At 35.3% G+C, this 25312-nt stretch overlaps 1 protein-coding gene across 6 annotated transcripts in view; it reads right to left on the reverse strand.

The window, feature by feature from the left end:
• The window catches only part of HERPUD2 (HERPUD family member 2), a 249514-nt gene that overhangs the window by 185973 nt on the left and 38229 nt on the right, over positions 1-25312 (reverse strand). The window contains exons 8-9 of one of the 6 annotated variants that reach the window (XR_015696384.1): positions 20750-23750; positions 16701-20714 (exon numbers count right to left, since the gene is read on the reverse strand). The exons of 2 other annotated variants lie outside the window; for them this stretch is intronic. Coding sequence is in view for 2 of the 4 variants with exons in the window: in XM_087713075.1 (XP_087569201.1) it covers positions 12521-12583 (63 nt within the window). In the remaining 2 variants the exon portion in view is untranslated. Of the gene's footprint in view, positions 1-2371; positions 3869-10017; positions 12584-16700; positions 20715-20749; positions 23794-25312 lie in introns of those variants that run through there. 3 more of the 6 variants (XR_015696385.1, XM_087713077.1, XM_087713075.1) reach the window with 3 other exon arrangements.

The following is a 25312-nucleotide window of genomic DNA, read 5'->3' on the forward strand; positions in this document are numbered from 1 at the left end:
AATGGGCCCGTTTTTTGTCAAAAAAAAATGCATGCATAGCCTTATGGAGACTTATAGAGTGCTGCTGGGGGCTGGAGGGGCAAAAAACAGCTCCTTTTTTTCTCATTTCTGCCCTCCCCAGCTCCCAGGAGCTATCTGAAAGCCTCTATAAAGGTATGCACAGCCATTTTGGTGAAGGGGCAGGGCTTCAGGAGACAAAAAATGCTTTATTTGGTATATAAGTTGCACCCAGATTTTCAACCTCTTTTTGAGGAAAAAAGGTGTGTCTTATACTCCGAAAAATACGGTATATATTTCTTTTTTTTTTTTTTTTAAAGATTTTATTGGTAAAAAGAAAATACAACATCCATAACTTGTAAAAAACAATACAACTACATTTCGAGATATTCCCATACTATCAAATCATTATAAACATCAAAGGTTAGGTATCTTTCCCTCCCTCTTTTCTTCCCTCATTTCTTCTTTTCCATACCCTTTTCTTCCCTCCACCCCTTACTTCCTTCTCCCCTGCCTTCCCTCCTTTCTTTTCTCCTTTCCTCCTTTCCTTCCCCCTCCTTTCCCTCCCTCGGTCCCCCCCTCCTTCTCACATACCTTTCCTCCTTCCCTGCCTCTTTCCCTCCTCCTTCCTTTTCTCTTAATCTCCCTCCTTTCCTCCCTCCTTCCTTCCTTCCTTTCAACTCTCCATCTCTCTTTCTTTCCCTCCCTCTTTCCCTCTTTACTACCCTCTTCTCTTCCCTCCCTCCTTCCTCCCCCAGTTTCTTCTCTTTCTTCTCTCCTTCTTTCTTCCCACCTTCTTTCCCTTCTCTTCTTTCTCTTCCTCCTCTTTATCCTTCCCCCCTTCTTCTGCCTTTCCTATTCCTCTCCTTTCTCCTCTCCATCCTGACTTCCCTACTGTCCTCCCTCCCTCCCTTCTAACCTTTGTTACATTTGCATATTTTCCTCTGCTGAGGACAACCTGGTTCTCTTTTCCTTTCCTTGCTTGAAGAGGCAAGGATTGTAAGTCCTCTCGCCTCATCTAAAATGAAGTTTAATCGCTAATTTCATGCAGGTAATTATAGCGGATTTCCTATCAGCTTTTTAAAGTTTTCCCAACATTGTAGCGTAACAAAATTGCTCGACGGTGGGTTCTCGCCCCTGATACATTTCTCCTTTCGTTTATCTCTCAGTTGTTGTATATTGTTCATTTGAGTTATTGGTTTAATCGTATTAGGTTAGTCAGCTATCTCTTTTTATGTCTAGGTCTTCACTGACTCATCAAGCCATTTGTATAGCTTCTCCCAGACTGTATAAAAGTCTGTGTCTTCTTTGTCATTAATTCGCATCGTCAGTCTGTTCATTTCTGCTAGTTCTAAAATTTTATTCATCACCATAGTGTTGGTGGGGGCATTTTCACTCTTCCAGCACTGTGCGTAAACAATCCTTGACGCTGTCAGAATATGGACTAGGAGGTATTGGTCAGATTTGCAAATTTTTTGATCTATTATCCCTAATAAGAAAGTTTCCGGCTTAAGGCATAGTTTAATTGACAGGATTCCATTCAGCCATCCTAGTATTTGCTTCCAATATACTTTGGCTACCGGACACGTCCACCACATATGGTAGTACGTGCCCAGCACTGTTTTACATTTCCAGCATATGGCCGAAACTTTTGAAGACATTTTCGCCAGTCTTGTCGGTGGAAGATGCCAGCGGTAGAACATTTTATATATATTTTCTTTATAGGCCGTCGACTTTGTCAATTTTAGGTTCCATTCCCAGACTCTTTCCCAGTCGTCTAGGTCTATTGTGTGGCCGATGTTTTGGGCCCAGGTTACCATGACTTCTTTTACTCTTTCTGCTTCCGTTTTTCGAATCAGTAAGCAGTTGTATATTTTTGAAATTAATTTCTCATCTGGTCCAATTAAAATTTTATCTAATTCCTGGTTCTTGTTCTGGAAGCCAGGTTGTGCTAGATCGAATTTGTGTTTGTTTTGAATTTGAAGATATGGCCACCAATCGATGTTTATTCCCTTATCAGCCAAATTTTCCCTGAGGTTTAGTTTGTTTTGGTCGTCTAGCAACTGTTGGTAGGTAACAATTTTATCCAAGTTTATCAAATTCGGGTATATCAGGGCTTCCGTCGGAGATATCCATTTAGGTAGTTGCGTGTAGTATCTCCTTCTAATTTCGAGCCAGTCCTTAATCAATACCCCCCTTAAATGGTGACTACTAAAATAATTGTGGATTTTATTTCCCTCGCACCATAAGTAGTTGTGCCACCCGTATTGCAGGTATATATTTCTAATAGTAGTACATATTTATATAAAGTTGCAATTTGTCATTATTCAATTATTCCATGTTTTCTTATTGTTGCTCTTATTTTATTATATAAAAGTGTATACACTAATATCCCCCTTTTCTCTTATTTCTCTCTTATTCTAACTTCTAATCATGTCATATTTTGTTAAAAAACATATTCTTTCTATACTATCTAACTTCTAATCTTCTTTCTTTCTATCCTATCTAACTTTTAATTATGTCAACTACGAACAGAAAAAAGAAAGGAGAGATAGAGAGTAAAAGCAAATCAAATCAAAACAACACCAAAAATGTAAAATCATCTATCCATCATCTCTTGCCTGCTTCAATACTTTAATTGCTATGCTTTTTTTTCTTTTTGACTCTTCTCCCATATTCCTCTAAAATCTCTCTCTCTTTCTACATCTGTTTCTTGGCTGTTCAATCTGAGTATTTTTCCCACCTCTACCCTCCTCTACTGCCTAGTTTCCAGGATTTCTGCCCATGCCCCTATCTCCCTTTCAAAGGTATTTTCCTGTATCTCCAATTCACTTTTCAACTCTCTTAATATATTTTCTCCCTGGTTTAATTCATCAGTCACTGTTATTTTCTTTGTTGTCTCCTATTTGTCTTCTTTTATTCTCTGGTTCTTCATCTCAGTCTTTCCCTTCATTTCTACTGTTAGCTTCTCCCTTTTCTGGGCATCTTAATCTTTACCCATCATCCCTTGTATAGCATTTTCCATTTTTTTCCATAATCCCCTTAAATCCTTTCTCCATAATATACTTAGTGTTTTGAAAAAGTAATGCCATCTCCGTCAATGTTTCACTTGTTTCTTCTTTATAAAGCATCTTATTTTGGGTTTTTTTTAAAAAAAATTCCACTTTTGTTCAACAGTCTAAAAGCTATTTATACAGTCCTTAGGTTACCCTTCAAGGGATGCACTAATCACAGTTCTTTATATCCCAAACAATTCAATTCCATTTGAATAGTCCCAGAAGTTATGGAAAATCTTTCAGGGATCCCTTTAATTAAGTAGCTTGCTTATGTTTGTGTTTAAATCTCCAATAGTCCTGGGATAGTTGGGAATAATCCAGTAAATATTTTCACAGTCTTTCCCATAAATATTTCCTGGCTTGTAGTTTTTCCTTTTGTCAACAGGTGGCACTCTCAACTTAAATTTCAGCATTACCACTTGGCAACTGTCACTTTAGTTATAAATCAATTATAAAAGCAGACTAAGTTTTATAGGTAAATAATTCAAGCATTTAAAAAAGTCTTCCCAGTACCACATCTTCCCAATTTAAGAGTCCAATTTTCTATACATTTCAAATTTTATTATTTTTCTCTCTTATATCTTCCTCTTTCGGTCTGGAATTTCTCAGAATGCTTAGACACCACTTTAACAAATAATTCTGAGCAAATAGTTCCAAATTTTCCTTAGGGTTAAGTTTAAGGTAAAAAGAAATCCTCTTCCCCAGTTCCATTCACAGTTCACCTACTTCGCTCCAGTACCAGTCTTAGTTGTTGTTCTTTGGCTGTCCCAGCTTTGTGGCAGCCATCTTTAGGCTGTCTCTTCTCCTTGCCGTGGCTGAGAGGGAAGAAAAACCCTGAGTCAGACAGGAGAGTTGCATCTCTCCTCGACCTCACAGGGCATCCATCTTTGCTTCACTGTCCCTACAAGGCAGCTTTGGCTTGTCTCGGAGCCCACCAATAGGGGGAAGTCAGCACAGGGACACGGAGGCACGTTCCCTGTGTCTGATATTGCCGCAACACCAACTCTGTCTGATTACTGATGGCTGATTTGTCTGAGTGCTAGGCTTCCAGGTATTCCCTAGAATTTTTTGGATTTAGCTTGGCCCAGGATGCTCACAGTTTCCCAGTTGAAACTATGGTTAAGGCTGTCTATGTGTTGTGCGATTAATAAGTTTTCTGTCATATCTCCTGACTTCTAGTGGTGTTCATAGATGCACTATGCTAGTCTATTCATCCTACATAATAGTTGCTTCAATTCTTATTGTGTATATTGTATATGACTCCTGTTTTTTTCTTCTGAGCTGTTTGGTCTTTTAGTTACTGTGATGCTGTGCGGTTATAATAGTGGGTTGGTTGCTTCTGAGATGTTTTTGATGTATGGCAATGCTATTTTTTTATAACTTGGGATGGTTGTGCTATAATGTGTTAAGTGGTTAGGAACTTAAATAAAATTGATAAAATTGCAGTATACATTTTGTTGGAAAATGTTGTATAGGTGGTCTGTTTACTTTTTATGATATTCAAGGTTGCCAAAGTATGTTTGTGTTCATCTACATAGTGTTCTTACATAGCTTCTCTTAAAGTATTGGGTTAATACTTGGGTAGTGGAACATTTGCTTTATTTCAGTGGTTTTATGACAGATTTGTCTTTGTAATTTGCTGACAGTTCCTCTGTTAATAAGGATATTTGATTTTTTGGCATCTGTGGAAGCGAGGAAGGACAGGTCTACTGCTTTTTATCCACCATTGTTATTATTTAATTAGCTATCCCTCTTATATAACTAGAAAACATTTTTGCCCCAAATCTACTGCCTATTACTCAGGGGTAGGTTGCTGTTGATTTTGCTACTGGTTCACAACCCTGTTCAATGTGAATTGTTCTTCGCACAAGCACAGAACAATTTACAGTGAACTGTGCATGTGCAGTGACTAAAAACCAAAATGGTGGCAGTCCACCGGTGGCAAGGGAACTGTTTCAGGGGTGTGGCAGGCATGGGCCGCTGCCAGTTCTGCGATCCAGGACTGAATTCCCCTACTGGTTCAGCCAAAGCGGGCTGAACTTGAGCAACCCACTCTGCTATTATTCCAAGTTACCATTACTTTCCCTTGGGATGGAAAATAGTTTACAGATATTGGCCAATCATTAGTAAGGTTTTAGTATCTCTGTCAGACAAATGTTTTAAGTTAACAGCAGTAGCATTCAGGCACATTATTAAAAAAAATAGGCATATAGATTCCATGCATTTCAAACATTCTGCAAACAGGCCATGTTAAACCAACCTAATGATGTAAAAGGCAGACCAGTACTGGAGGCTGTCTACTTTAATTTAAATCTGTTCTTGAATTATATACATGAATTAGTTGAGAGAATTGCAAGATGAGTAAACAAACAATAAAATAAAAGTGGGATGGGGTAAAGGAAAAAAGGCAGACTTTTAAAACAATCAGATTCCAGAATAATTCCGACTAATTTTCATGCTTAATCAAAGCATTTCTCAGAGCACGTCAGTTTTCAATGATCAGCCTAGCATAGTGTGACAGAGATCAGCCTAGCATCCACACAGAGATCAAGGCTCAGATGATATATATAGGATTGAGAACAGAAATTCAGCCTCCAAATCAACTTTTAAAACTTTTCCTTTTAAAAAAAATGTATGTATCCTGTTTTAAACTAAGAATTGTAACAACTGTGAAACAATGCAAGATTCTTTGTGCTGGATATACTAAATCTTCTATTCCATTTCCAAACGAAACTATCTAGATAAGCCTCATAAACAGGGCAGTGGTGGGATTCAAATAATTTAACAATCGGTTCTCTACCCTAATGACCAGCTGGATGAGTGTGGCTGGGTGGGCATGTGACTGGGTGGGCATATGACTGGGTGAGCATGGCCAACTCGATTGGTCTCACCCTTAGAAAATTTCTCCTTAATCCAACTCACAATAAGATGTTGTTTCTGTCTCTGATGGGCAGGATTGCGACAGTCAAGACATATGTATTACCAAAATTTTTGTTTTTGTTTCAAACGGCACCAACTAAATTGGACAAAAAAATTTTAAAATCCCTGGAGACAATAGTGACACAGTTTATATGGCAAGGCAAGAAAGCACGAATCAAAGCCCAAACTTTGCAAAAACGCAGAGAACTGGGAGGCTTCGGAGTACCCAACTGGGAAGCATACTATAACGCAGCAATCATGACATGGGTGAAAGATTGGGTGATGTTGAATAGAAGGCGCCTATTGGCTATAGAGGGACATGACCTCCCCCAGGGATGGCATGCCTCCCTCTGGCAAGAAAGAGACACCCCCCATAGGTACTTATATTCGGAAGATTTTGATGGGGGTCTGGGAAAAAATGAGGAAAAAATATTATCTTAGGGTTCCGTGTTGGTTGGCACCATTAGAGGCCTTAACGCATCCGAGTTTATTTAATTGGACAAGAAACATAACATATAAAGATATCATGACAGAAGAGGGCAACATGAAAACAAAGATGGAATTAGAGCAACAGGGCAGGAATTTGGAATGGTGGGAATATTTACAGGTTAGAAACAGGTTTAATAGTGATAAGGCACGTTTCGGGATCTACCCAAACCCTCAGGGGCTAGATAAGATCTTGTTTGGTGGAGACAAGAAAATGTTATCGAAGATCTACCAATTTTTGACCTGCCAAGATACTAATGAAGAGATGGACAAAAGCCTTCTAATAGTATGGGAGAGAAACCTAGGTTATGAAATTGAAATGGGCAAATGGTGGGATCTATGGAGCAAGACCATTAAACTTACAACATCTACTGCCTTCAAAGAAAACATATACAAGATGGTTTATAGGTGGCACTTCCCCCCAACGAGGTTAGCTAAGATGTTTCCTGGGTTATCTCCATTGTGTTGGAAATGTGGAAGAAAGGATGGCACATTCTACCATATTTGGTGGTCCTGTACTGAGGCCACGAAATATTGGAAAAGGATTAAAAATGGACAGAATGACGGGTTGGCTGAGGGACAAAGGAGAAACAGAACATTATCTTAGCTGGAACCTATGGTATATGTGGGCGACTAGGAGAACAGCAGGGACTTAAAATGGGGAAAGTTAACATAGGTACCGTAATAGATCCCTGAATCTTGCAATGAGAAGATGTGGCTTAGAGACCTAATAATGAGGAAAGAAAGAAAAACTGGGTTGTGAATGACTGTCACCGTGGGGGGGAGGGGGGTTGTATGTTTAAAACGGCATTTGTATCTGTATGTTTTACTTTATATTGTTATGTATGATTTGTCTTGCTTATGTCGTTGTATTTTTGTCGCTGTATTTTTCTTCCTGTTTTTTAAAGGTAATAATGTTTAATAAAAATTATATTTTTTTTTAAAAAAGATGTTGTTTCCTCTTATTATGTCAGAAGCAAAAACTGATCACTACTTGCAGGTGGATTAAAGGCATTTACTGGTCATTTCAAGGTGGTCTGGACATATGGTCTGGACGCCTATAGTCGTCCTTCATTATCTGGATTACAGTAATGCAGCAGTTCAAAATATTCTGGAGGCCCCTAACACTGCTGTTTCACAAGCTGCAGGGGTTTGCTTCTGGGTCCAATTCAAGGTATTGGTCCACCATTCATTCCAGAACGGGTTTGTTGCAAAACCTACCTGTTAAGGGATTTCATCTGGCAGGATTGAGAAGCGCCTTTTCCATTGGGGCCTCTGTCCTAGAACATTCTATTGCCAGAGGAGGGATCTGCTCCAGTGGTGGGTTTCAAATTTTTTTAGAACCTCTTCTGTAGGTGTGGCCTGCTTTGTGGGAGTGGCTTGCTGGTCATGTGACTGAGTGGGAGTTGCTTGCCAGCCATGTGATTGGGTGGGCGTGGCCAATGTAAAATGTGGTGAAACTCACTTAACAATGCTCTTGCTTAGCAACCAAAATGTTGTCTCAGAAACTCTGGTATTTGAAGCATGCAAGTCTTAAAGCTGTCATTTTACAAGACCCTTGCACCTCTAAACCTTTAGGAAAAAAACCCAGGGGTGTTCAGCTTTAAGACTTGTGGACTTCAACTTCCAGAATTCCTCCTCTCACTCTTCATCTTGATGATGTGCCGACGGGCGGGGGGAGGGAGCTGGAACCAGTTCTAAACAGCGCTGTAGATTTGTGGAACCTCTTCTATAGAAAAGGTTAGAACTGGCAAGAACCCACCCCTGATCTGCTCCCTGGCCTTCTGACATGGTCTCAAAACCTAGTTTTACCAGTTGGTTTGGGATCCTGATAGGAACATTCTTTGCTGGAGATGGTTGACAGGGTAAAAAGAAAAACTCCCCTCTGTGCTTCCCATCCCCTTGTTCAAATTTTATGTGTCTTTTAATTTTAATTGTTTTTATATTTATATCATTTTTAAGAACCCAGAGTCATCTTAGAAGTGATATGGGTGGCATATAAATTTAATAAATAAATAAATTTCAATAAATGACCATTGTCATTGCTATGCAGTTGTCTTCCAAACCGGTCATTGCATTCTTTGTAAAGAATGTAAAAGAAGGGGAGAGAAATCCTAAGTAAAAAGACTAAATAAAAATAGGAAGAGGAAGGAATATTTTATATGCTCACTGCTTGACTTACTTGTAATGTAAGTAAGATTTTTTTTTTAAATCTAATAAATAAATATTTATGATTTGGCACACTTTATGATCACAATCTTTTTCTTGGTTTTTACCTTATTTAGCTTTGCCTACAACAGAATGTATATGAAAAGAATCACAGGGAGGTGTTTAAAATAATTGACAAAATCATGCAGCCAAATCCACCCCATTATTATGGCAGAACATTGATTGGTGAGTGCTTTCCCCTAACCAATGATGAACTGAAGGCAGCAATGCAGGATTTGCAGGAAGCATCAACCAATTACCTAACTTATTACACCTTGTACACACAAAATCAGGGCAGCATTAGTTGGCAGGAAGTCAAAACAAAAATGATCTTAGTAGATCTTAGTGATGGGGCCATTTCAAATTTCATTTGAGAAAGGTTGGAGACTTTAATAGAACAATCAAGTCAATTCAGATAGTACAGGGCTGTCAAACTCCTGGCTTGCAGGCCGGATGCATCATGTGCTGGCCACTCCCGGTTTAGCAAAGTTGTGGGGGGGATTGATACATCATGTGATAACGTTATGATGAAATGAGTTTCACACTCCTAAAATAATAGTTAACTCCAATCTGCTCAACTTTTCCAGATTGAGTAATTACTCCACTTAAAAAAAGGAAAAGCAAGTACAGGTAGTCCTCAACCTACAATAATTGAGCCCAAAATTTGTTGTTAAGTGAGACATTTATTAAATGAAGTTTGCCCTATTTTATGATCTTGCTACAGTTGTTAAATGGATCACTGCAGTTGTTAAGTGAATCTGGCTTTCCCATTGACTTTGCTTGTCAGAAGACTGCAAAAGATGATCATATGACTTCAGGACACTGCAACCATCATAAATATGAATCAGTTGCCAAACATCTGAATTTTGATCAGATGACCACAGGGGTGCTGTAACAATCATAAATGTGAAAAATGGTAATAAGTCACTTTCTTCGGTGTTGTTGTAACTTCAGACACTCATTAAATGAAGTGTTGCAAGTCAAAGACTGCCTGTATTAGCCTAAACCAAAAACACAAACCTAAATTTTGCAGTGCCATAGTAGACTGAAATAAAGTCAATTACCACAAGTATATATATTAGACACCACAAATTTCTTAGAGAAATGATGAAGAATGGGTATTTTCTAAAAACATTTCAGGGATGTTATTTTTTTCTAACTCCCCATCTCAAAAAAAAATTTTTTTTGAATGATGCCCATAAATATTCTTTACCATTTCTTCTGTATTTCGCTATTATAACATTTCCAAATTTCAAACCAAAGGTGCTGAGTGCAGAGGATTCTGAATGTTGAAGACCACATGTTAAAAGTTTAAAAAATACTGCTCTAGTAGAATTAGGTTTCTTTCCTTGGGCCACATGTATAAAATTACTGATTCTGTTTCTTTTATATACTGGATAGGTGCTTCCAATAGTTCCAACAAGTGTCTTATTAAAAATAAGAACTTGTCTCCAGTGATCCTGGATAGAAGTCAAGGAATCCTGAAAAAGTTATCTTGTATCTCTCTTCAGATAGGTGGGGTTGCAGTTCCCAGAATTCTCAGTCCACGTGGTTGCAAAACCACAATCTGTTGCATGTTGCATAAAATGCAAAAGAGGTAATCAGGTTTTATTACTACCCTGTTTCTTTCCAGTAAGCTTTTATAAGTTAGGAAAATCAGAGTCAAGATAAATTAAACAGAAATTTTGCATGTCAAATGTACAATGTTTGTTATCTCTGAATACTTTATCAAGTGTCTATTTCCAGATGAATTAGAAAACATACACGATTCAAGTACTAGAGAAGATTTTGTTTTAAGGCTGACATGTTAGAATTTTTGGACTATGTAACCTTTGAGATATGACCCAAAAGCTTCCTATTTCAACAGAGTAAATTCATAAACATATATTTTTATTAAATGACAAGAAAACCCATCACCAATTTTACAGTCATTTAATTTTAATTATTCCCACTGTTCACTATTTAGTTCAGTTTGCCTGACTCTTTTGATCAAATTTACATCCAGATTGAAAAGGATTTTAGGAATAATGTACATTTTCCTATATTAGAAAGTACTACACCAAGTCAATATATTGAAAAGCTTGTCCATCCTTTCCCCTGAAACTCTTCTTCAATTTAACCCAATTTTCTAAGTAATTTAGAGGCCTTTAAACAAAATGAAATCCTAATGATGTTGCTGCCATGAATAATTAATTGTATTTGCATGATCTCTCAAGCAAAATCTATTTTCATTAGATTAGATGTTCTCTCAAGACTCAGGAGTTTGTGATGGCATTTCTGTATCTATCTTTTCTCTTATATTTCTTTATCTATTCTTTCTCATGTCCATAATTAAGATTTCCATCATTTCTCAATTACCCTAAGTCATTTGCATTGCCCACCTTGGATGTCTATAGTAATTGATGTTAATTAAAATGCAGTCCTCCAAAAATAGATGCACTTTTTAAAAGTAAAGATCCCACAACTGCCATCATTATTTAAAGCAAAAAAAGAATATCACCATATATATGATATCATTTATTACAAATATCCCAGACACAATAACATTCTGGTTTGGAAATATAGCTGTAAATAATCAAATGCTTGTAAACCTAGTATTAGGGGAATGACTGATTCCGTCAAGTAAAAGAAATTAGACTGCTTCTAAACAAAGACTAAATTGGTAACGCTTCTGGAGATTGCTGAGAGAGCTTGTGTATACAAAAAGACACTGCAAATTTGCTTTGTATTTTTTTTTTGCAAAATTGAAATAAAATTGAAAATTTTAGTTTCTTCAGTAACAATGTATGAACATTAAAAAAAACAAAAGTTAAATGCAAAATAAGAGAATGTGGATCATTGTTACTGCACTTTGGATGCAATAAAATGGTAATGATGTCCCCTCTTGTCATCATGAAGGGAAACTTAACATTTTATAAATGCATATATTTTTATATAAACCACTCAGTAAAGAAAAATTCAGTGGTGGAGTATTATTGAACACTATTAAAAATTGTAATAAATGTTCCAGCAAGTTTTTTTTAATGTTACAAAATATAAAACACATATTATTTTTGTATAAATGTATACACTGGTACTTCAATTTCGACTTGTTTAAAGGTAGATATAAGACTGCACTGTTACTAATTATATCAAATAACATTTTTATAAGGTTTAAAAATAACTTTCTTTTTTGTGACCTTTTTTGAGCTTTAATGGGTTAACTCTCAGATGTTATATTCATCAACACCTGGACCCATTTAACAATGAACTCCAGTGTGCAAATCACTATGAGCTGCACAGACATTTCAAAAAGATATTACATATTTGCTAAAAGCAATATTTTTGGATACTCAAACAGAGAATAAACAACTTTGGCAAAAAGTTATTTAAATAACAAATAACATCTATAAACAGCTTAGCTCCTTGAGAACAATGAATAAACTAAGAATTCTATAAAATAATATTGTAGATATAGTTCATTTTATAAGACACATGAAATATTATTCTAGCATATTTCTATATCTATTGAAACACTTGTCAAAAAGATACAAAATTGGCTGAGATACTAATTATCTATAGATATGGCCTTTCATAAGACAGATGTTGAATACAAGATATATTCTTTTTTTTAAAAATTTTTAATAAAAATGTCAAATCAATGCCTGAACAGTGTGGCACCTGGGCACCATATATTTCAATACAATCAAAACTGATCAGATTGAATATTATTATTACATTCAATCAACATATAATTCCCATAACAATATACATCTATATTAAGTTACAATCTTTCATTATTCAATTATTCTACCTATTTCTCATTATTACTTTCATTTTATCAAATAAAAACATAGTACATTATTCCCTTTATTTCATATCACCCTACAAAAAGCTTTTTCATTCTTCCCTGACCAACTTCTAATCAGGTCACCTGCCTACAAAAAGAGAAAGAGAAAAGAATAGAGAGGGAGGGAGAGGGGAAAACAATTCAATACAGTAACTGAGAAAGAGAATCATCCTTCATCATTTCCCTGCTTTAATTGCTATACTTTAAAAGAAAGTGAAAAAGGAAAAACAAGTCAAAACAACAATAAGGAAAAAGAGCTCAACTACACATCATATCTTGCCCACTTCAACACCTCTTAGGCTCCCTCCAAAGCCCACAAACAGGAAGAGTTCAGCATAGGGAATGTGGAGGCCCGTTCCTCTCTGACAGTATTGCTATGACGTCAATGGGAAGTTAGGTTTCCTTTTCAAAGTTTTTTTTTTTGTCACATATTTTAACTTCTTTTATAAACAAAGTGTTGTCCTGGTTTTCCTCTCTTTACATCTTCTATTATGCATAGTACATTTTACATCATATTCCCATTTTACATTTCAGTCATCTTATTTTTATTCCATATTCTCCCGCTTAATTTTAATTCTTCTTAATATATAAACAATATCATTATTTGCCTCTCCAAATTAATCAAATTTAACATATCATTTCCATCTATTATTCTGTTAATAAAATTTATCCTCAAGTTTAATTTTATGTAGTAAACATCTCATTTAGTTAGTTATCCACAAGTTATAATTTTAATCTATTTCCTCCACATTGTATTGAATATATACCATTGGCTATATTTACTAAATTTCATTGTATTCTACTGGCAAATCCTTTTTTTCTTTCCTCCTTTCAACCATTTTCTTAGTCTCTCAGGAACTTCATTTCTCTTATATTCTCTTCTCTCCACCCATTTGCCTATCTTTTTCTTGATCTTGAAATTCCTTTTTCTTTCCAATCTTTTTCCTCCTTTTTAATTGTTGTTTTTGTACCTCTCCCCAGTTTTGCCCGCCATCTTCCTCTATTAATCCCACCTTTGCTATTTATTTTTCCCTTTTGGGGGGCCGCTTCCCCCTTGTCTTCTTTGGGTATGTAACTGTAAATCCCAGTATAATCATCTAAGTATTTTTCTTTCTCAATCTCTTTTTCTTCTATGTTATCTTCCTATTCTTCATTCAATCCCTTTTCTTTCTCCTTCTCCTTGTTCTAAATGTTTCCTCTGAGTTTCCACTATTTTATTCCCATTTAGCATTTCACGTGCATTTTTAACATATCAACTATTTCATTAAACATCCAAAATTCCATATTATCTGTTTAATTAATTTGACAAGTTAAATTTTTTCTATTATATCACTTTTACTTAAGCTTAAAGTTCTCCCCCCCTCCTTTTTTAAAAAATTTCCAATTCCTTAAATCCAATTCCACTTTTTGTTTACTTTACTTTTGGTCTTCCACTAAAATCAATCCACAACGCTGTTGTAAAAACAAATCCTCCTTGTTCTTTCTCACAGCTCCAAAGTATCGTTATTTGCTTCAGTCAAGGTGAAGTTCCAGATGTACTTTCCCCTGCCAATTTCTATTAGATCTTGTGGTATCCTCTGCTCACCACTCTCTGCTGTAGGCAATGTGTTCTAGCTGTCAAAATCCATATTTATTCCATAAAAAATAGAAAAAGGTAGCAAAAGAAAGGAAATTTCACTCCAAGTTCTTTTATTATTTTTGATGTTTCCAAGTCCACATTTGGGGGATAAAAGTCTTCTAGGGCTTTGCATTTTTGTCTCCGCCCCGCCACCCCACCCCCCCGTTAAATCCCCCGTCTGCCAAATAGCTGCTAAATTCCACTCCAGGTCTCTTTTTAATCAAAATTTAAATGTTTTTTTTAACCTTGGGTTGATTACTCTTTCACCCAGGTCCAACAATTTGTTCCAGCACTTCTCCTGCTCAAATAGCTTGGTCTGGTTGCCCCAACTTTAAAGTGGCCATTAAAACTGCTGCCACTGTCAGTTTGAAGAACTTTACCTTGGATCTTTCAAGGAACTGCCGGTTCCTCTTTTTTCTACAAGATGTTTCTTCTTTTTCACCAGTTCTTCCAGAACAGGTTCTGACCCAAAGGTCCTTGGCAGCTGTGTCTGGTTGGGTTTTCGCAGAGCCTGTCAGAGCTCTGCTATTTTCCAACTGTTCCCATCCCAGCACTTTTGGCGAATCTTTTCAAGTTAGGCTTTCTAATGAATATTTAAAATAACTAAAACTTGAGAGAATTTAATCAAGTAAAAGCTGAAGTATCCATTTATTTTTCCTAGTAGAAGACTGAATGATTTAAAATAGTGGAAAATGCAAAAGGAATGTTTGCAATTGAAAATCAGCCCTCACTTTGCCTATATTACATTTAAAGTAACCAAATATGGTTTGGAGTCAGATTAGCAGCTACAGATTTCTTTGCACTGATGCTTCTAAATATAATATGAACTTTTGATACCCTTCCTGCAGAACACCAAATACATATAGTATTCAGAACAAAATGCTTTTTTGCATTTATTTTTCAAAGCTGCAACACTATACTGTTATAGTAACATGTTTAACTTTGATACTGTTTACATTCTCATTGCACTGAATGAGAAGCAATATATAAATTTCTTATCCCTAGAAAGAACACCGATATTTGGGGATAGAAAAGGATACTGCTCAAAAAAGAAAGTGAAGAAGGGAGACACAATTTTATTTAACAGAATGTCCTCACGTAGGCAGAAATGATCAGTCATTGATCAGATCACTTCACCTAAGCATGAATGAAAACTTATATTTCACACAATCCAATTTTATTTTAAAAATTAATAAGATCCCTCATTGATCATCACACACAATTGGTCATATAGAAGCAGATATCTTCAAACATGTGGATTTCTATGACCTTAACAACCTTTGCTGATGTCAGCCTCTCTGGAATTCATTACAAGTCATATTACAAATATTTTATAATTTAATCTTTGTGTTAAGCTGAAACAGTTACAAAATAGGTATAAACCATTCTGATAGAGATCTGCGGTTTTTTAAAATCTCTATCCAGGCTACTTGAAGTCATCATATCTGTTTTGTGTTTTATATTACTATACAACCATATTACTCTACACTGGAAATTTGCAATTTTTTTTTCAATCATGCCTATGTTATAGTCTCCTCTATATTTTTCCACTAATTTTTCATACAGATTTTTAAAAAGATTACACTGATTTCAGATATCACTTATGATCAATATGTAGCAATCAATTGATATAAATGTTATAGTATTACTAATAGAAAGCATCTATGATTTCAGGAATTCAAAGAAACAGCTACACAAAAATATATCAGATGATTCAATCCACATTGGACAGGACTAACTCATAAATCCTTGCTAAGATGAATGAAAGGATAATTATTCATTTTGGGATACATATTCATGTCACTAACACAAGTTACATTAACTTAAGTAAATGAAACAAAACCCCATTTCCCAATATTTAATATTTTTTTCTTTTAACAAGCAAAAGTATATTTAATCTATTTCTACTGACTTAAGAAAGCCCAGAAAATGAAAAAAAAATCAGCAATTTAAAATCTGAGATGGAAATGTATACACTAAGCAGTATGTCTTTCCTAATGCCTCAATAATTCCATGACAATTTCCCCAATTTTTATAAGAATTACCCACAAAAGGAATCTTCCAAATAGAGTTCTTGTGTAGTTTTCAGTAAGGAATATATGTGATTATTGCACCATCTAGTGGGATATGAAGAATATAAATAGGTTAAGAAATTAAAGATTGGTCAGATTAGTCAGAATAAATTAAAGCTAAGAAATTAAAGATAGGTCAGAAGAAGTGGAAGTTGCATTGTTTGCAACAGAACTGGCACTTTCCATTTCCACTGTCACTATTCAAATATGCACCTTCAAAGATAGTCCAGAATTCAAATAAATTCAGTATTTGCTTCCCATTGCTCTATCATAATTAATGAGGAGGAGAAGGAGGAGGAAACATTTTCAAGAAAATATTTGAAGAATATTAAATTGAATTATTTATAAAAAATAATAAAGGCAGGGTATAAATTAAGTTTCAATTAAGATTTCTCCTATGGAGTTTTACACATTAGTTAGTAGCATCCATTGTAGATACTTTTCCTAACATTTTCCTCATGTTTTGTTACATTCTGAAAAAATAAAGACCCATTTATATTTGCAAAATCATGATAATGTTATCCATTCAGTCATTTTTTTATTAAAAGTTTTATAAACAAAGACAAACAGTTCATGTAACATAAACCCATTAGGTTATTAGGTTATGTCATTAGGTTACAAGCATTTGTGCATCACCACTTTCAATTGTGTATAGGGTCACTGATTATCCATCAAGCATACAGATACATTATTGACATTGTACATCATATTGTTCAGTTATTATTGATATTCTTTCATTTTAAGGAAAATGTTTCAGATATTCAATTCATGTATATGCCAATATTCCATTACATCATTGTTAGTCTATTTAATAATATATCTTTATAGTATCACCTATCTTATTTTATTATTCTTACAATATGTAAAACTTCTCCAAAGTTTTTCATTTCTATGTTTTTTATCTAGTTATTGATAAAATGGTTCACCGACAAAAGGGCGAACGACAAAACTGTGCCCGACTAAACCGCGTCGCTGACGTCATCAACCGGGCGACAACAGCACGGAGAAAGAAGCACACTGTAAACCCTAAACCTAAACTTAACCCCTAACCCTAACCCTAACCCTTAACATAATCCTAAACCTACCCTAAACCTAACCCTTAACCTAACCCTAACCCTTACCTTAAGTTAAATCGGCTTTCTTTCTCCGCACTATTTAAAGCGCCCTTCTTTCTCCGCGCTGGCTGTTGTCGCCGCGTTGATGACGTCAGCAACGCGATTTAGTCGGGCGCGGTTTTGTCGTTCGCCCTTTTGTCGGGTCACGGATAAAACAAGTCCCATATCTTATAAAATTATACATTTTCTTGTTCTCTAATTTCAAATGTCAATTTACTCATTTCAGCACATTCCATTATTTTTCGAATAACTTCCTCCTGTGTTGGTATTTTTTCATTTTTTCAATTTTTTGCAAATACAATTCTAGCTGCTATTAAAACATTTATAATCAAATATTTCAAATCTTTGTTGTATGTTTTTGGTATAATTCCCTATAAAAAAATCTCTGGTTTAAGGTCTGTGTGTTTTTGTATCATTTTCTCCAACCACATGTGGATTTTAGTCCAGTATCTTTTAGCGTCTATGCAAGTCCACCATATGTGATAATATGAGCCCGGTGTCTGATGACATTTCCAACACTTTTCTGACTTGTTCTTGAACATTCTTGCTAATCTCGTTGGGGATAGATGCCACCTGTAAAACATCTTATACAAATTTTCCTTATATGCTGTTGACATTGTCATTTTATAATTTTGAGACCACAATTTCTGCCATTTCTCTATTTCAATCCCATGTCCAAAAAATTTTCCCCAAGCTATCATGGTTTTTTTGACTTGTTCTTCCTTTAGCTTAATCTCTAGTAAATATCTAGTAAATAATTTTTTGATTACTTTTTCATCTACCTGTCAAAATGTTATCTAATTCAGTCATTTTATCATAGAAACCTTCCATTTTATGATCTTTATCATATCTAGATTGTATTTGCGCATATGAAAACCAATTCATTCCTATTCCTTCCTGTTTCAACTCTTGCATAGATTTGAGTTCACCCTCTGCATTCAATATTTCACATACATAACTGTTTGTTCCTTTTTATATATTATTGGATATGAAAAAGCTTCAATAGTTGATAGTCAGACTGGAATTTCTAGGTAGTATTGCCTTTTGATCTTCTCCCAGTTAGTAACAAAGCCTCTCGTATATAGTGTCTTCTAAAATAACCCTGTGTTTTAGTTTCCTTATATCATAAAAAGCATGCCATCCCAACAGCAGGTTATGTCCTTCTACAGTCAATATTCTAGAATTTCTTAATGTTATCCACCCCTTAATCCACATCAAGTTCGTTGCCTGGATCCTCAAGGATAAAAACCAGATCATCTGCAAATGCTTGTAATTTATATTCTTTTTTTAATTTTCATTCCTTTTATTTCTTTCTCTCCTCTATTTAAAACTTTCTCTCTTTCTATTTAAAACTTCTAATGTTAAGACAAAAAGTAAAGGTGATAGTGGGCAGCCTTGTCTCGTTCCTCTCCTTTTTGCGATTGAATCTGTCAATTCTCCATTTATCATTATCTTCTCTGTTTGTTTGTGGTATATGGTTTGTATGGCTTGGGTAAATTTCTTACCAAAATTCATCTGTTCCAGTTGTTAGAAACATAAAACGCCAGTTCACATTGTCAAATGCTTTCCGTGCATCTAAAAACATTAAGGCCACTTGTTTTTCAGGATGCGCCTCATAGTACTCCAAAGTGTCCAAAATTATTCTCATATTATCTTTGATTTGCCTCTTTGGTAAAAACCCATTTTGATCAGGGTGGAAACTGTTTAGGTATTTTTTAAGTCGTTCTGCTAATATCGAAGCAAATAGCTTATAATCTATGTTTAACAAGGAGATGGGTCTGTAGTTCTTGATTTGTGTTAAATCAGCCTCCTCTTTTGGCAGAAGTGTAATATATGTTTCTAACCATGATTTGGTTATCCTGTTCTCAGACATCACCTCATTCATAATAATAGCGGGAGGGATGACGATTCCTGAAATGTCTTGTAAAATTCTACTGGTAAGCTGTCCGGGCCTGGGGCCTTTCCATTATTTTGCTTCTTAAGTGCTTCAGTTAGCTTCATCATAGTTATTTTGCCTTCTAATATTGTTTGTTTCTTTGGGTATCTGGGGGAGATTGGCTTCCTGTAGATATTGTTTAATTCCTCACTCTTCTATAATCTCTTGTTCATATAGTTTACCATAGTAGTCTTGTATAATTTTCTTTTTCTCAACATTTCCATAATGGATTTGCCCTTAATCATCTCTTAATTGCAATATTTTCTTTAATTCTCTTTCTTTTTTCAATTTATATGCCAACCATCTACCTGGTTTGTTTGCATTTTCAAAGTCGTTCTGTTTAGTACCTCTAATTTTTTGTGCCAATTCCTCCTTTTCCAATAGATCCATTTTGTACTTATTTATGTCCATTTTTATTTTAATGTCTTTTTTTGTCGGAATTTCTGTAACTCTTTTTCAAGAGACTTATGTCATTCTCTAAATCTTTAAAAGTTTGTCTTTTCTTTATGTTTCTCTTTCTTGTATAATCTATTATCAAACCTCCGGTGAAGGCCTTCACTGTGTCCCAAAGGTTCTGCAATAACGTATCTTCTTTTCTATTTTCTTTAAAGAAGAAAGTCATTTCTTTTTCTATTTTCTGAATGAAGTCTTTCTCTTTTAATACAGTAATATTTAATGTCCATCTAGATCGTATCCTTTGGCCTTTCAAGTCAATTGTAATTGGATTGCGATCTGCCCAGGTACTTGTTTCAGTCTCAATTTCCTGTACATTACAGGTCAGTTCCATTGTGGCCCATGCCATGTCGAATCTGGAACATGATAGGTGCCTATTTGAATAAAAAGTATATTTTTTTTGTAGGGTTTCTTTCTCTCCAGACATTTTTTAAGTTTATTTCATCTATCATCTTGAAAAAGGATTTGGGGAGTGGTTTTCTATTTAGCTTTGTTGTTTTTTGTGCTTTATAGTCCACGTTCTGATCTACAATTCCATTAAAATCTCCCATCATACAGATATCAGCATAGTCCAAATCAATTATTTTCCTGTGTAGTTTTCTATAGAATTCCTCTTGTTTATCATTGGGAGCATAAATTGGGATTAAAAGTATTTTCTTAATGTTGTCCATAATTTCCACCATCAGAATTCTTCCATCCTCATCTGTATAAATTGGTTTCACTAGAATTTTATCTTTATTATAAAAGATCACTCCTTTTTGCATCTTGCCAGTGCAGTAAACATTTTTCCAAGTTCTGGCTGTACCAATAAGTGTTTGTGTTATTTTTGAATATGTGCTTCTTATAGACAAATTATGTCCAATTTTAATTTTTCTAATTTGTGAAATCTTCTTCTTCTTTTAATTGCTGATTTAAGTCTATTTATATTAATTGTAATCATTTTTTTCTCTTCCATGTTTATGTTTTATAAGTAGGATTTATAGCTCTAGTTGATCTCGGTTCTCATGGTTCTCTGATGTCTACACCTCCTACAGCACCTTCTTCTGTTTCGAACCCACACCTCCTACAGCACCTTCTTCTGTTTCGAACCCACCTACTGCACCTACTACTTTCTCAGTCTCGGCTGTGTCTCTTGGAGATCTACCAATAGCTCTTCTTTTTCAGCCTTCTCAGCCTTCCCTCCCAGGTGTTCCATATAAAATGCTTCTGCTTTTTCAGTTGTATCTATTCTATATCTTTGTCCTTGCCATACAAAAATTAAACCTTCCAGTATGAGCCATCTATAGTTGATGCCTTTTTTGAGTAAAATCTTAGTCAGGAATTGATATTATCTTATCTCTCTCATTCTTCTTGGAATTTGTTTCAGAACTACAATCTCCTTGCCTTTATATTCCAATTTTCTATCTCTTGTTTTCTGTAGTATTTGTGACAATTGTTTTCTTAGTAAATCTTACATGAACTTCCTTTGGGAAAGCATTTCTCACTGCATATCTTGTGTAAACTCGAAACATCTCATCTATACCATCTATCATCTTCTCTTGGGGTATCACTAACACATCTGTCAGAATTTCTGATATTATTTGTACCAAGTTCTCTCCTTTTTCTTCTTCTGTGTTTTGAAATCTTAAGAAAAATTCTGACCAATCCATCTCCCATCCCAATATTCCGCTGTTATCTTTTCCCACAAAACTCAATCTATTATCAATGTCCTCAATTTTCTTCTCTTTGTTAATCTCTTTCTTCAATTTTTTTGTAATCTATCCTCATACTTCATCATCCATTGTTGAATGTTTTCAATTTTTTGCTGTTTTATCTGTCTTTTGTTCTGTGTTTTCTGTTCGTTGTTCTATCGTCTCAATTCTCTTTTCCATCTCTGTTCTCTTTTCAATGGTTTCTGATCTTTTCAATGCTCTCTGTTCTCACTTGTAGTTTTTGTATTCCTTGCATAATTGCCTCTAATGTTATTCCCTTATCTTTTTCCTCACGGAGCATTGTCTGTATTAATCTTTGTCCTCCTGCAGGTAAAGAGGAGGGAGTTGTTGTTGCAGAGCCAAAGGTTGTTATTTTTTACTCATCTTCCAGATTTTTTCTTTTGTGTGTTTTAATCCACCTAATGTAAGATGAAATTGTGGTCCCACATAGCCATGAGGCCAAAAAATAAGAAATAAAACACTAAATAGAGGCTAGGGGGCAACGGAAGAGCCACAAAGAGAAAAGATACAATAATATAAAAAGCCAAAAGAGTAAAAAATCTTTGGTCTCTTGTATGCCCTTATCTAATTGGTTCTAATTAAAAAGTGGGGAAAAGAAAAAGTAAAAGTAAAAAAATAAAAATAAAAAGGGGAACGAAACAAAAAAATAAGAGGGGAGAGCAATTCCCAAATAAAAATATAAAAATACAAAAGTTATAAATAGAAGAAGGGGAAAAAGAGAAAAAGAATATTTAAGTGTTCCTTTGGTCTAGTCCATTTAAAACATGCTCACACAGTGCCTCAAAGTAAAAAAAAAAATCTAAAAATAAAAGGGAGACAGAAAGGAGTCACAACTTCCATAACAGAGTAAGATTAACACTGCCACCAAAGAAAAAGAAAAAGAAAAGGAATTCAAAGCTTTTGTAGTGTGAAAGCCTTTACAAGGTCACTCTGGGCTTTCCCTTAAGGTTTTTATTTATTCTTTCAAGGTGGGTTTCCAGGCATTGAAAGTTTCCCAAGGGGCACCTGTATAAACAATTGTGTTCCTCCAACTATCAAGCCTTAGCAAGATAATCTTAAGAAAAACAGCTTCTCTCCAGACATTCATGCAAAAAATAAAAACATTGTTTCAAATCCACTAGGTGGCAGTGATACTTCTTTCCCACTCTGTCTTTATCTCTTACACTCTACCTTTTACTTAAAAAAAAATGGAAAGCCAAGAAAAGAAAATACATTAATTCATTAAACAAAGGTAAAAAGAGAGAAACTTTTAGACAGTTCAAACTTAGTTGTATCAATGTTTCCAAAGAGTCCAATAAAAAAAGTAAGGAAGAAAAACCGCAAAGAATCAGTCCACTTTAAAAAGTAAATTGCAATGAAAGTCCAATCCAGCTTCCAGCAGTAAAAAGGGAAAAAAAGGAAACCTTCAATTGACCATGCATTAGATCCGCCGCTTACTCCCTCATCAGTCTTTATTTTTAACAAAATCTTCAAATTTGGGGTGTTCCCTCGCCAATAGAAAAGAAAAATTTAAAACTCTCACCAAATGACATGCCTCTCTCCTGCCCTTGTGTTACAGAGCTGTCTGCCGTTTCAGCAGCCTAGTGGCTAACTCAAAGTCATCGGCAAAAGGGGATTTTTCCCAGATCACCAGAGACTTTGCAGGTCTCTGGGATCAGCAGGATATACCTCTACCTATCACCATCTCTACGGGACAGTTTAGGTCTGATTGGACCGTCCAGGCGACCTGAATTCAACGGCGATCCCGGGACTCCAAAAAAGTCCACCGTTTCACAGCAACATCAAGTCCCTCCCCCACATTCAGTCATTTTTTATTCTTGGCAATTCTACAGGCCAGGTCTCTCCACATCTTCAGATTTTACACTAATTCTTTGAGTTTTTCTATGCTCTGGGTGGTATCAACTTTGATCATGTGCAAAATCATATTGATAATCAATGGATCTTATTTTTCTATAGGCTTAATAAATGTTAATAATATTCTCAATCAGAATCTAGGGTAACCTCACTGTGATTTCTGAAATTCTCTAATTCCTTTATTCTCTTTAATTGTGGAGAAAATCAGGGTTGACATAAATGGAACAGTTTTAGACAAAAGAAATGTAGCCTTACAACATCTACCTCATAGTGGCCTATGTTTATTAGAATATTCCCACTGCAATTCCTGAATCTCAAAATGCAAATGATTATTCCAACTCAGGTGAGTTTTTTCTGTAGATTCAAATGTTTTATGCCTTTACCCCATTTCCTCCTGTCCAATATTTCGACTTTGAATTCCTCTTCATCTTAAACAATCATTTGAGGGAGCAATGGCTATTGTAGTTTTAAAAATCTTGGTGAAGTCTCTCTGACCTGCAACAATGGAAAACTGGATGGATCTTCATAGATGTGGGAACTGCAAATAAAAGGTCAAGTAATTTGCATATTTTAAGAAGTCCAGTTTAATAAATATGCTCTGATTTTGCAATCTGCCCAACAGATATGGTAGCTAATAGGTAATAGTCCCTCTGTCAGGCCTGTAGTTATGTTCCTTTTAGGATCTTTGGCCTGCCACACTTTCTAATATTTCATTATGCTGTTTCATTAGTGTAGAAGTTGGGAGGGGGGAATAGAAAGGAATAGAATTATGGAATGTGTTGTTGTCATTCTTTTCTAGAAGCCCAAGGTCATCTTTTGTCTCCACACCTCTGCACCTGACCAGAACCAGGTGGGTGGAGATACCAGCGTGGCCGAAGAAGACTGGACCATGTGATGGATTTATGGGTGTGGGGATAAGATCATGAACTTTCAATTGGATGGAATCCCAGGAAGTTTTCAGAATTGGGATTTCCAAAATGTGCCAACATGTCTGTCTTATTAAATTGGAACTTTAAGGATTGCTCTGCCTTGGACTCTGATTTAATTCTGCATGATATTTGGAACGCTGACACCCTCATTGTGACCTTGTTATTGAGGACTGTGCACATGGGAACCTCACTTTTGGGGTTCAGAAAATCCATTTCTTGTTTCTTAGGAACAAAAAAGATAGGTGCTAGTGACTTTGAAAGTCTAATCAATCCTTTTCCAAATTGGAATTCAGATGTTGCTTTAAGATCATCAGTTCCTTTCCTGACATTGGATATTGCCTCTTAGCTGGAAATTTACTCCCTGGTACCAAATTAATAACACAGTCATAGGAAATAAAAAATAATTGTGTTTGGTGGGCCATAGTTTATTGGTGGGCCACACTTTATTGTTATATTACTATTCTTTTTGCCTGGATATTAAAAGATTAGGGTTGGGGGAAACTGAAAAAAATAACAAACAAAAATAGAAGAAGGGGGGGGGGTCAAGAGATTGAAAGTTTGGAAACTTTTGGATTTTTGGATTATAAATGATTTATTTTTTTTTTCTTTTGATTTTTTGGCTTTGGGTTTTTTTGTTTATTCTCTTTTTTGGATTTTAATTGAAGAATATTTATTTTTGTTTCATTTCATGGTGGATTATAAATATTAAAAAGATTTTAAAAGATTCAAGATGAGGAAAACAGCGTCAGCACCATTGTCAACAAACCCATCAGCAGCTTCGAGTCTCTCTGGACAGAAGACCTTGGCCACTCTAGGTCAACAAGAGAAAGTGAACGCAATGCAGTCAGATCTGAAAGAAATGATTCAGGCGCTCCATGATGATTTTAAAGCAGAAAAAAATAGGGAAAGTAGAAGATAAATTAGAGAAAGTCCAACAAATGATGGCAAATAATGAACAACCTATACAGAAAGTAGAAAAAAAGTTGAATGCAGAGAGGAAAAAAGTGGATGAAGTTGATGACCGACTGACACTAGCAGATAAAAATAAAGAAAGAATAATAATTTCACTTGAAGTTGACCAGGCTGACTTTTATCTACAATTTCAGAATATAGAGGAAGAAAAAGGAG

Source organism: Thamnophis sirtalis, unplaced genomic scaffold (genome assembly GCF_051295495.1).
Source record: "Thamnophis sirtalis isolate CommonGarterSnake01/CBP01778 unplaced genomic scaffold, rThaSir2_p1.2 scaffold_4, whole genome shotgun sequence".
Classification (NCBI taxonomy): Eukaryota; Metazoa; Chordata; class Lepidosauria; order Squamata; family Natricidae; genus Thamnophis; species Thamnophis sirtalis.